Source organism: Chaetomium globosum, genomic scaffold (genome assembly GCF_000143365.1).
Source record: "Chaetomium globosum CBS 148.51 scaffold_2 genomic scaffold, whole genome shotgun sequence".
Taxonomy (NCBI): Eukaryota; Fungi; Ascomycota; class Sordariomycetes; order Sordariales; family Chaetomiaceae; genus Chaetomium; species Chaetomium globosum.
Window position 1 is genome coordinate 2,832,930 of NT_165977.1, and position 12,426 is coordinate 2,845,355.

Here is a 12,426-nt window from a genome sequence, read left to right on the forward strand (position 1 = left end):
GAGTTCGCCCCAAAAAGAATAGTTGGCGTGGGAGGCCTGGCATGAGGGCGAGCACTCTCGAGGGTGGTGAGGCGCCTTCAAATCTGGACATGGGAGAGGGGGGGGGGGTTACCATAGTGCTTGGGCGGCGGGGGTGTCGTCGTTCGATGTCGTAGAGGGCGTTGACTTTGCGGAGGGTGCCAAAGGCGTTTTTGAGGTCGTAGAATACGGTGCGCGGCATGTAGGTCTCGGTGCCGTCGGGGGCGAGACCGGGGCGGAAGTGGATGTCATGGTCGATGGGGGATTCGGGTTGGTCTGGGGAGTAGGTAAAGTAGGATTCCCTTGGAATTGGGATTTTGTTAGATTATTTGTCTCTCAAGTGAGGCGAACGAGGGTGAGGTATAGGAGGGGTAAATAAATGATAAAACAAAACTCACTTGGGTATTCCAAAAATGAGTGGCAAGGTAGTTGGCCTGCTGCCCAAATTGGAGTGTGATGGTTTCGTGCATTTTGGGTTAGGTTAAAGAAAAAAGATAATAGGACCCAAATGAGTGATGAGTGAAGGTGAGTTCGTTCGTGAGCTCCGTTCTCAAGGTGGATGCTCTCACACCGGATGCTGCTTGATGTCATTGTAAACCCTAACCCTTCGTACCACCATCGTGTCATCACCAGTTCACCAAGCAAACTGCATCAGAATCATCGTGGATATCCGCCCTGCTAATTTTGGTTTACAGTATAGATCCTATCGTGCCCTATCTCGATACAAACGGTCATAATGTCAAGACTGATACAACAGACAAGTATAAAAACAAGTATCGAAACAAACCCGCCGTCATCATTGCCCTCGTCTATCCTGCCGAACCCAGTCTAGCCAGTGGTCTAAATTATTTTCTCAAGCCCCAGACTCCATTAACATCCGCCGCAGGTGACAAAGGAAATCGGAAATCGGAAAAAGGAAACAGGCCGGCTCGCCCGCTGCATGCCAGAGGATCCCATAAATAGGAAAAGGAAGCCAACAACCCCCCCCCTCGCCCCCGCTCCCCGTTTACTCGCGCGAAAGATCGCGGCCAAACACCTTGGACTTGAGCCAGTCATTGATCACCAACAGACGGTTCCGGGTGCTGAAGCACATGCTGATGTAGGCGCTGCGCCAGAAGAGGTAGGTCAGGCTGCCGGCGGCGGCGACGTTGCCGTTGAACCAGGTGACGTCGGCCACGGCCTTGTCGCTGCCGATGTAGGCGAGGCTGCCCTGGTGGCTGTAGTGGAAGGGCTTGGCGTCCTTGATGCGGCGCAGCTGGCGCTCGTAGCTCTCGATCTCGCGCGAGACGGCCGCCGCGTTGCCCGGCTGCAGGTTCAGCGACGAACTGAGCTCGCTGATCTTGCCCTCGAGCGCCTCCGTCATAGCCATGTTGTTGAACAGCCGCGCCAGGAAGGTGCCCTCCTGCCCGGCCACCTGCGCCGTGGGCGCGTACCCGGCCACCGCGCAGTCGCCCACCGCCCAGATGTCGCGCGTGCCCTGCACGACGAGGTACTCGTTCACGGCGAGGCCGCGCCGCGAGTTGGCCTGCGCGGGGATGCGCGAGATCAGGTCCTTGATCACGGGGCGCACGGCGTTGCCCGTCGCCCAGACGAGCAGGCCATAGGGGAAGACGATGGTCTCCTTCTTGCCGTCGGGGCGCGTCACCTCGGCCTCGACCGTCTTGTCCGTCACCTTCTTGACCATGGTCTTGGTGTGGATGTCGATCTTCTCCTCCTTGAAAGTGCTCTCGGTGTAGTCGATCAGCTGCTTGGAGAACATGGGCAGGACGTTAGGGAGGGCCTCGATCAGCGTCACGCGGAAGCGATCCGCGATCTCGGGGACCAGCTTCTTGATGTCCTCCTCGAAGAAGTCCTGCAGCTCGCCGGCAAACTCGACACCGGTCGGGCCACCGCCGACCACGACCATGTGCAGGAGACGGTTGATCTCCTCGGGCGACTGATCCTTGAAGGCTGCCGTCTCGACACAGTCCATGATCCTCTTGCGGATCCGCTGGGCGTCGCCAATCTCCTTCAGGAAGCACGAGTGGTCGCGCACGCCGGGGATGCCGAACGTCGCGTTCTCGGCGCCCACGCCGATCACCAGCATGTCGTATGGTACCTCGGTCTCGGTGATGTCGCCCCTGATCTCCGAGTTGTCAAAGATGCGCACCACCTTGCGGTCGGGGTCGATAGAGCTGGCCTCGGCCTCGTAGAACCGGACGCTCGCCTTCTTCTGGCGGAGGATGGTCCTTATCGGCTCCATGATGGAGCGGTGCTCGATGGTACCGGTTGTGCATGACGGAAGGAGGGGGGTAAAGAGGAAGTAGTTGCGCGGCGAAATCACAATGACGTTGTAGTTTTCGGTGTCGAGACGCTTGAGCAGCGAGACGGAGCCCCACCCGGTCCCTGTGGCACATGTCAGCAAATGTGAAAACCACCGGGCGGCGCAGGAACGGCCAACTTACCAAGGATGACGAGGGTCTTCTTGGACGGGTCAGGCACGATTTGGTCCTCCGGATGCCTATCCTCGTACACGCCGTAGCCGATGTAGCCGATGCCGGCTATGGCCGAAAGATATCCGAGTCGCCAAGCCCATCTTAAGACCCGGAACCGTGACTTCTTGGGCGGCGGGACGGGGGCGGCATCGTTGGAAACGCCGCGGCGGAAGTGCCGCGAGACGGGCCCTTGTGTGCTGCCAAAAACGGGCCTTGCGCCAACAGTCCGGCGAGATGTCTGGAGTAGCAATCGAGGGGCAGCCCGCGATTGTTGCAGCAACACGGCACCGGGGGGGACCGCGAGCTTGCTCAGAGCCCTCGACGTGGACGCCATGGCTCAATGGGGGAGCAGGGTATGTGGGAAACGGCTGACAACGCCTGGAGAGGGAATAAAGGGTGCTAGTTCACGAAACTTGTTCGTCGAGAATGAGGAAGAGGGCAAGCTGAAAAGTTTCAACGGACTTTTGTTGCGTGGGATAAAGCGGCGCAAATTGATATTGGGTGACTAGGATAAGGCTGGTGGGACTGCCGGGAGCTTCCTGGGCCCGCTCAAGGCCCGTCACATCTTTTTTTTTTATCCCACCATTGCGACTTTTATCCTATTCGCCGACTTTGTTAGCGCCTCGTTCGGGGGCCACTCAAACACCCACGCTGCCCCCACGACACCCCACCGCAGCCTTTTGCCAAGGCTATGACAGGGCCTGGCCTTGATGACGACAGGATTCTGGACTGAGGTGTTTGGAAGTTTTGTTCTGCTTTGAAACCCCGATCGCGGGAGTCGACAAAGAGTCATTTTTTCATTCCCCTGCTACAATTGGGGCAAACCACGCACAGAAAGGGGGAAGACAAGACTAGGTAATGCCTTGAGCTAAACAGTGGAGACCCCCCACGTCCCATCTCTGAAACTGTACCTTTCTCTTCTCTTGACTCGAGTCCGAAAAACGGAACCCGGCATTCAAATGCTTCCATTGCAGTCCGCCGCCTCACCACCACGCGTTCCCGGCTTGTATCCCCCCCTTGCTGTCAGACTCATAACACAGTCAGATCACATTCAGCTGGGCCATTCCATCTCCCCGAGTCTTTCCGACACGGATGGTCATCCCGGTTTTTTACGATACTTAGGGGTGACCGGAAATATCGTCATCACATGCCTCGTTCGACTAAAAGCACAGCTATCGGGACAGTCAGGCAGAAGCCAATGTGCTCCGGAGGGCGCACTGTCGGGCATAGGTGGTACATACATTGAACCGGTTTCTGTCTTAGAGCCTTTCACACGCACAGACCCGGCAGCCCCCCGGACCGGTACCGAGCCTACCGAGGCTCGTAGCCCCGGAGGCCGATCGGTTGCGTGCCCTGAACTCCGGGTTGCTCCGGACTGTATGTATGCGCAAGATGCGCATCCTCAGCGAGCCCGAGACATTGCAGACCAAGTAGATGTAAGTTCTGATAGGCGGAAATTCCAATGCCGGTTCACATCAAAAACGATCATCACGAATCGGTCAAATCTTGCAACGTCCACGGACGGGCTTTCTGTAAAGGTCGGTGGCGCCAAGGTCGGGTGTTGATCGATGCTGCTGTGGAGGAAGGAACATTCCTACCAACCTACCATGGAAGACAACCCGCTAAATGCACCTGAAGTTTGGGATTCGAGCCTGTCCCGGTTTGATCTTTCATGTCGGAACCGAAAGTCGAAGTCAAAAGTCGCCCTGACGTCCCATCGGCCCGCATCTCCTATTTCGCACTCTCCTTTCATCAATCATCGCGCATGAACGATCGGCTGGGATCGGTCCCGCATGGAAATGCGACCATCTCAACCCCGCAGTCCCAGACTCGTCCCATGTGCGCTCGGGAACTTTGCCTTTTTTCGGTCCAGGCACATTCGTTGGATTTCATCCATACATGTCATGTCACTCCCAAGGCACCAGGGCAATTGACATGTTTGTATTGCGCGGTATGTATGTACCACATGCGATGATCTGGGGAAATCATGGCCTCAGCGTTCGAGGCACTGTTCTCCCCAGAAGATCGAGTGCCGGTTTCCCGGCACATTCCGGATTGACCAGCTGTGAACTTGACTGATCTACTCCATGCCGTTTTCTGTTAAATGCGGAAGCAGACAGGTGACTTAACGGCAAATAAGCAAACGACGCAGCCATCGACGCGCCGCAGCACCCGAGAGTCGGCGTCTGGGCTCGGATCAGAATGGGCTTGCGACAACAACACGACGAAACTAAGCCGGTAGCGAGTAGCGGGTAGCGGGCAACGGGCAGAGGCCCCTTTCGTTGCGGGCATCGGATTCATAAATCTGTCTCCGAATGAGCGGTTGTGACTTCGCCTATCTGAACCGACAAACCCATTGCAACCGCGCTTCTCAGCGCGTCCCTCCTGCTTCGTCTCGGCTGAAACGTCATCCCCATGCTGAGACGTTGAACCCCCTGGCCCCTGTACCGCACTTGGGTGGTTTTCTCAACCGTCACAATTGGCGTCGGCCTGTGCGCTTCCGCAGCTGCGCTGCATGCGCCAGTGACCGCCTGCCAAACTCGGTCTTCGTCGAGCTCATGTTGTCGAGGCTTGGCAAATAGGGGTGCAGCTGGTGAAGTCTCACCAAAGCGGAAGAGCTGCCCAGCATCCCCAACATGAGAGATTCACTACTTGCCACAGCTTGCGATGGCAAGACAAAAAAGAACATTCGGGGAAGTCAGTGATATTCTCACTCAACCCCAATCCGGCTTGAAATCCACCTCTCGGCCCTAAAGGTCGTGCTGGGGCATCGTGGGCATCCATCTCCCATGGCGGTGATCCCCCGCCCCGGGACGATTGATACTCGGATCCGAGATCCGTGAGGCGTCTCCAGCTCGTGGATCCAGTCCCAGGAGCGATGGCAGATTCCATATACCCCTGTCCCTTTCTTTAACCCTGTCTCGTGGCGGCTCCCTCAGTCATCCGATCCCCTGATGCACTCGCTGGCGGGAGCTTGGGCCCGTCAAATTCATGCATCTGCTCGGCAACTTGGCCAGCTCGAGCAACGTCTAGGCGGCCAGGGCTTGTCCCTCGTCACAGCTTTTTTTCCTCCTTGCTGTCTTCTTCCCTCCTTCTATTCACTTCACGGGGCCGGCTACCCACTCTTCTTCTGGCTTCATTCCGTCTTCAATTTTGTTTATTTTTTCTTCTAGATTATTTATTCTTGTAATACCGTTTCCATTGCTCAAGGCCAGAGAATCGCATATAACCATCTCGACAGCACGCTTGAATCGGAAATACGCCAATCTCAGCCCATGACATATCGAGCGTAGCAGAACCCAAGGCACCATAACACGCCGGCTGTGTCCATTCTACAGATGACCCAAGGATGCCAGGGTCAGAAGGAGAGGGAATGGCACCACTAAACAACCCCTCAGGGGCCACCGGGCGAAGTTGGTTGAGCGGCAGACCTAGGCCATGGCGAAAAGTCAACCTATCTCGACGACAGGATAATGGAGGTGACGGCGGGAACGATGGTGGGCGCGGCCGCTTTGGTAACAACGGCGGCAATGGCGATAATAACGACAGAGGAGGAGGGTTTTTTCGGGGCGGGCAGAAAGGCGACGATAATGGCGGGGGTGGGGGATTCGGCTTTGGCAGCGGTAACGGCGGTGGTAACGGCAACGGTTTCGGCAACGGCTTTGGCAATGGCTTTGGAAATGGGAGGGGAGGCGGGGACGGGAACCGCTTTGGCAACGGCAACGGCAACAACGATAAAGATGATGACGACAATGATGGTGGCGATAGGAGTAGAAACAGGTTTGGCGACGGCAACGGCAGAGGCGGGAATGGTTTTGGCTTCGGCAACCGTTTCGGCGATGGCGACCGCGGGAGAGGGAACAACAGGGGAGGGGGAGGCTTTGGGAGAAATAGGGACGGCAATGACGGCGACGGCAATACCAGTTCAGAGTCCGGTTCTGTTGAAACACCACAATCAACGGATCCACCCTCGGAATCGCCGTCACCGACATCAGAATCGGAATCAGCACTACCAGAACCGACATCAGAATCAGCATCAGGGGCACCAGGGGAATCACCGCAACCAACTCCACCCCCCGAGCCTATCCCATCCTCGACCGAGCCTGTCCCGGCAACAGAAGTATCGAGCGATTTTAACCAAGGTGTAATCTTACTGCAGTCTGCTGTAACGGGGAGTCCAACCGCTGAGGTAAGCACGCCTTTGCCCTCCCCTACCATCACACTCTTACACTACAACAGGCAGACCCGACTGTTACCCAGTTCATCCCCATAATGCCAGTCAACGACGTAGCAGGCTCTGGGTCAACCGAGCTTGTCGAGTCCGAGACTGAGCCGCCAGTCTCGGGACCTCTGCCAACGACGATGCCTAACTCTCCCCCAACCGGAGGGCCAATGGACAACAACATCGCGAATGGAAACGGCAGAGGCGGGGATGGTGCAGGTAATAGACTTGAGTTGGCACAGTCTGGTATGGACCCGACGGCCGAGCGTATCCTGATTTCGGTTGGTTCAATAGGTATGATGAATGTCGGTTGCCGGGCAGTTTCGGTTCCTGAAAGCTAACAAGGCGGTTAGGTGGCTTCATTCTTGTCTGCTTTATTACTTGGATGGCTTGGCGTACCATGAAGAAGTCGAAAAGAGCTGATCAGGCTGGTGGCCGCGGTGGACTTTCGAGAAAAGTTAGCTCCAAGTTCCCCTTCTTTGGGCGACGGGGCTGGCGAAACTTGGAGGACTCGACGACAAGCCGATCCCCACCACCCAGCTACCGCGAGAAGACAGGCAGTGTGGGTTTTGCATCAGGGGAGGGCTTCTATGAGCCGGAAAAGGTGCAAACCCAGCAGCCCCCGCAACAACCGTGGCCCCAAAGTACCTCAGAGACTATGATACTCTCAGGACATGGCTCAACGCACTCTGGTATCATGTACCAGCCGCCACCCAATCCTAGAGATACATGCACGGCCGCCAACCGCCCCCACATCACGCTTATGACCAATATACCGGCGGCATACTCACATCAACCCCAAGGGTCCTTTAGTTCCACGAATGCGGCCCAGTTCGGCACCATAATGACACCCGAGAGCACAGCGAGCCCCATGCACTCCGGGGTCTCGCCGGCCTCGTACTACAACCAACCCCTCCTTGCCCAGCAGTTCACCGCGCCCTACAACCCCCTCTACCGACAGCCCAGCCGGACCATCAGCGAAATCTCTTCCCTCTCCTCCGGTTTCGGAGACGGCGACATCATCGTCAGAGACCCGATGATCACCCCTCCCGCGCCGACCGCCGTCCCCGGCTCGTCGCCAACCAACAGCCCCCAGCAGCACCCACCCCAGCTTCCGCAGCCGCAATACACAACCCGCTTCTCCTGGATGTCCCAACCCAAGGGGCCAACACACACAGCCCACCCAACTTCAACAATAGCAGCAACCGGGACACCACCGACAGCAACAGGCGGCCCAACCCCAACGAACGCCCCAACACGACAGGACAGCACCGCCAGTAGTAGCACTAGCGGCCGGCGCGAGACGGTCTACACGGAGACGAGCGAGGACCAGCCGGCGCGGTTCCGCAGCGTCACGTCGTGGGTCGACCAGCAGACGGGGCGCATCAAGCGTGTGCAGCAGAGAGGAGTGGCAACTGAGGTGTCTGTGGGTGCGGCTGGGGATGGGGCTGGGAATGGGAATGGGGGTGGTGGGGGAGGGGGTGCACAGGTGCCCGGGGACCCCGGGATTCCGGGGATACATAACCCGCCGAGGGAGCAGAGCTTTGGGATGATGATGGATGATGAGGAGAGGCCGAGGAGGGTGGAGGAGGTTGTTGTTGGTGGTGGTGGTGGTGGTGATGGTGGGTTGGGGGCCGCGGTGAGAATGGGTTAGTATTGGTTCGCACTACTCGCTCCCAGGGCCCTTTGGAGTGATGGATGGGTGGCAGATGTGGGTGGATGGATGGATGGGTGGCAGATATGGGATGGGATGGGATATTAAGAGAGGGTGATATCGGCGAAGGAGATGGGGGGTGAAGGTGAGGGTGAGGGTGAGGGAGATGGCCTGCCTCCGTCCCGTGGGGCCTGGTGCTTCGCGGGCGGAGCTTGTGTGTTTCTTGTTTGGGCTCGGTCATCATCATGAGGTGCGGCATGTCGAGGCTGTTTCTGCTCTTTTCTGTCGTTGCTGGCTTGAGTAGCTCCACGCTTATACCCTTTTGTTTTGTTGGAAGAAGGATGCCGAGGCACGATGGATGGTATGGTATCGAGCTCAATGTCAATGCTTGAGATCAATCACCGAAGCCAAACTCGTTTGTTATCTCGCCCGCTCACTTGCCCCCGTGCATATTGAGAGGATTGAGTGCCCAACCCCGGTGCCTACTCTCAGCCCTGTCAATACGAGTGACAGCCACACTTGCTGGACGTGTGAGTGGCATCGGGAGCGCACCGGTAAGCTCGTAATGTCTTCAAGTTGAGGACGGAGGTCCGTGATAGCAATACGGGAGCCTGGATAGGTAAGGTACCTACATACCAAGCCGGGAGGAGGAGATTTTTGGTGGCCTGTGTAACTGGTGGATAGGGCCGACCGTGCCACGGAGATGCCTTAGCGATAAAGTCCAATGCGCTCGTTTTTTCTGTTCTTTTCCCGCCGCGCCGGACATGCTTCCCGTTCGTAGCCTAATGCTACGCTCTACACGATCTTTTTCGGCATCCTTTTTATCCCGCGGACTCGATCTGGCACGTGTCTGCACTCGTTCCTGTCAACCACAGCCCAATAATGCAACGTCAATATACTGTTTAGCAGCATTTGGCATGGCGAGAACCCTGCATCGGCAACAACCCAAACCCCTGAATTTGTCGAAGTCGTGACTCGAACATCACAAACAAAATGTAGTTCTTGAGTGCCAAAATATTCCATACATAGGTACTCAATTTGGATTTTGCAAATAGGTATTACTTGTCCTGTACTTATAGTACCATGCCAACCAACGAAATTGTCGTCATCTCCAACATAGGTCGTCTCTTCAGCCGGTTTACCACGGAGGCGGATGGTGTGACTCGACGGACGGACCTCATTAAACACAAGAGCCATACCTGAGGCTCAGCAGGCCGTAGGGCTATCCCATGGGACTACACAGGACGCGATGCGACCGGTAAGGCAGCCTAGGTCAAAAGCTAGTGAAGTCGATGTGACGTTCCAGCGGCAATCTCGGCACCACGCCAGTGAGGACGGAGACTTGACCTTTGGACCCCACGGCCAAGACTATCCATCATCAACATCGACGGGCGAAGGAGTCACGACGTTGAGTGGATATGTGTTAGGAAGTTGCATAAAAGGCGAGCCGCCGGCCGCGGTCTTGACACCAGCCATGCCGAGTCTCACCACCAGCTTTCCACTCAGCAACTAGACAAGATGGGCGCCGAATGCTCGACTGTTACCGTCCAGCCGGGCGACCTGTGCGGCGCGCTGGCGTCGAGGTGCGGCATCTCGACGGCGGACCTGTACAAGTACAACCCGGGCTCGACCTTCTGCAACACGCTCCAGCCCGGGCAGCTCGTGTGCTGCTCCGAGGGCTCGCTCCCGGACCTCAAGCCTAAGCCGAACCCGGACGGCACCTGCGCCACCTATGAGGTGAAGCCGGGGGAGTACTGCTCCCTCATCGCGGCCAAGTTCCAGCTCTCGGTCGACGACATCGAGACGTTCAACAGCAACAGCTGGGGCTGGAATGGCTGTGCTAACGTGCCCAAGTACGCCGTCATCTGCGTCAGCTCCGGCGACCCGCCCATGCCGGCGGTTATTGATGATGCTGTATGCGGCCCGCAGGTCTCGGGCACGCCTCGGCCGAGTGACTGGTCTCAGATCGCGTCGCTGAACCCATGCCCCCTGAATGCCTGCGTGAGTTTTCTTCTGCCTTCCTAGCAGACTTGCCCCCTCAAAAGATGGGAGCTGACGATAAACCCTATCATAGTGCAACACCTGGGGCCGATGCGGCATTACCCCTGAGTTCTGCACGCCGCCCAAGACCAAAGGGCAGGCCGGGTGCATCTCCACCTGCGGCACCGAGATCGTCAAGAGCCCGAGCCCGCCAGCCGAGTTCATCAAAGTCGGCTACTTCCAGTCGTACAACAATGGAAGAGGCGGTGCCTGAACATGCGAGGCCGACCAGATCCCATCCGGCTGACTCGCACGTGCACTTTTCCTTCGCAGGGCATCACCCCCAACTTCACCGTCGACCTGTCCGGCGCCACCGACCAATTCCAACTCTTCGTCCAACAAACCGGCTTCAAGAAGATCCTCGCCTTCGGCGGCTGGTCGGACACCAACCACAACACCTCCCCCCCCATCTTCCACGAAAGCGTCACCAACACCAACCGGCTCGCCTTCGCGCGCAGCATCGTCGCCCTCGTCGAGCAGCACAACCTCGACGGCGTCGACTTCGACTGGGAATACCCGGGCGCCATCGACCTGGGCGGCTCCCCCGGCGACGGCGCGCGCTACCTGACCTTCCTGCGCATCATACGGCAGCTCCTCCCCCCCACCAAGACCATCTCCCTCGCGGCCCCGGCCTCCTTCTTCTACCTGCAGGGCTACCCGCTCGCCGCCATGGCCGACGTCGTCGACTACATCGTGTACATGGCGTACGACCTGCACGGGGCCTGGGACTACGGCAGCCGCGACAGCCAGAGCGGGTGTCCGGGGGGCGACTGTCTGCGCAGCCATGTTAATGGGACCGAGACGGAGTGGGCGCTGGCGCTGGCGACGAAGGCTGGCGTGCCGAGCGCCAAGCTGGTGGTGGGGCTGGCGAGCTACGGGCGGAGCTTTAAGATGGCGGACCGTGAGTGTCGCGCTGATCCGATGTGTCGGTATGTGGAGGGGGACCCGATGGTGGGGGTTTGTACGCGCGCGCCGGGGATGGTGGCGCAGGCGGAGCTGGAGGATCTGAAGAGGGTGGGGTTTCCCGGGGCGGTGTTTTGGTATGATGAGGCGAGTGACTCGGATATAGCGCAGTTCATGACGGATACGTGGGCGGCGTATATGAGTGAGGAGACGAAGGAGCGGCGGAGGACGAGGTATAAGGGGTTGAACTTTGGCGGGTCGGCGGACTGGGCGATTGATCTGGCTGCGTTTGTGCCGGGTGATTCTGGGATTCGTAGCAAGACTGCTAAGAGGGGGGCGGATTCGTTTGTGGCGCGTCGGGCGGGGGGAGTGTAGTTGGTTGGTTGGTAAGGGGTTGTGGAAGAAGCTGGTTGAAGACTGGAGTCAAGCGGAGAGGCATTTATTTCATTATTTCATGATTTCATAACTAGTTATTGCAAGGGGACTTTTGTTTCCGTCGTAAACACATTTCCTCTTGTGGAAAGTGCCAGCCGAACGAGCTGGTGCACGTGATGGCGCTGCGCTGCATTCTGCAATAAATAAAAGTACCCATGCCACTTTGCCTTCGGCCTTCGGGTTCAACTGAGATGAATTGAGAAGTAGGGGTTTAGGCTTGGGGACTAACCACCTAAAGATTGATAGGAAAAGGAGAAAAAAAACCACAACACCGAGGGTTCGCTGGTTTCCACCTAACTACAGGTAACTAGTTAACTAACTAACTAACTAGTTACGTAACTAACTACCTACCTAGGTAGTTAGTTACCTAATATTAGTGAGTGCAATTCGTAGGCAGGCAGGATGGATGCGCCAAGGACCATCGAGATTCAGCGCCTTTAAGCCACCAACCCTGCTGAAGTTGAGATAGCATAAACATCCGCTAGCGGGTGACCTCTTGTAGCTTCAGCGCCCTTCCATCCATGCCTGGCGCGTGTATGAAAGCGGTGAGCTATTTTTTTGGTATGTACCTGCTGGAGGATCTTCCTAACAATACACCATCTATGCATTCCCCAAGATATGCCTGTGACGAACCTACTCCAGGACCCCGTCCTGTTAGGGTTCAGCTTCGGTCGAAGGTA

The 12,426-nt window shown here is 57.3% G+C and overlaps 4 protein-coding genes across 4 annotated transcripts in view; 2 read left to right on the forward strand and 2 right to left on the reverse strand.

Moving 5' to 3' along the window:
* The window catches only part of CHGG_03026 (uncharacterized protein), a gene marked incomplete at both ends in the record, with an annotated part of 1,755 nt that extends 1,110 nt beyond the window's left edge, over nt 1–645 (reverse strand). Inside the window, 2 exons of the mRNA XM_001229541.1 lie at nt 113–320; nt 632–645. Of these exons, the coding sequence (XP_001229542.1) occupies nt 113–320; nt 632–645 (222 nt within the window). The remainder of the gene's footprint in view (nt 1–112; nt 321–631) is intronic.
* A 379-nt stretch (nt 646–1,024) lies between these two features.
* Nucleotides 1,025–2,826, reverse strand: CHGG_03027 (uncharacterized protein; the record flags this gene model as incomplete). Its single annotated transcript, XM_001229542.1, has 2 exons — nt 1,025–2,403; nt 2,463–2,826. 2 exons carry the CDS (start codon nt 2,824–2,826, stop codon nt 1,025–1,027), a joined length of 1,743 nt encoding a protein of 580 aa, XP_001229543.1.
* A 3,015-nt stretch (nt 2,827–5,841) lies between these two features.
* CHGG_03028 (uncharacterized protein) lies at nt 5,842–8,368 on the forward strand (the record flags this gene model as incomplete). Its single annotated transcript, XM_001229543.1, has 3 exons — nt 5,842–6,681; nt 6,732–6,995; nt 7,124–8,368. 3 exons carry the CDS (start codon nt 5,842–5,844, stop codon nt 8,366–8,368), a joined length of 2,349 nt encoding a protein of 782 aa, XP_001229544.1.
* A 1,518-nt stretch (nt 8,369–9,886) lies between these two features.
* CHGG_03029 (uncharacterized protein) lies at nt 9,887–11,686 on the forward strand (the record flags this gene model as incomplete). The annotated part of the gene is made up of 3 exons (XM_001229544.1): nt 9,887–10,369; nt 10,443–10,513; nt 10,612–11,686. The coding sequence occupies 3 exons, from the start codon at nt 9,887–9,889 to the stop codon at nt 11,684–11,686; spliced, it is 1,629 nt and encodes a 542-aa protein (XP_001229545.1).
* Nucleotides 11,687–12,426: the final 740 nt, after the last annotated feature.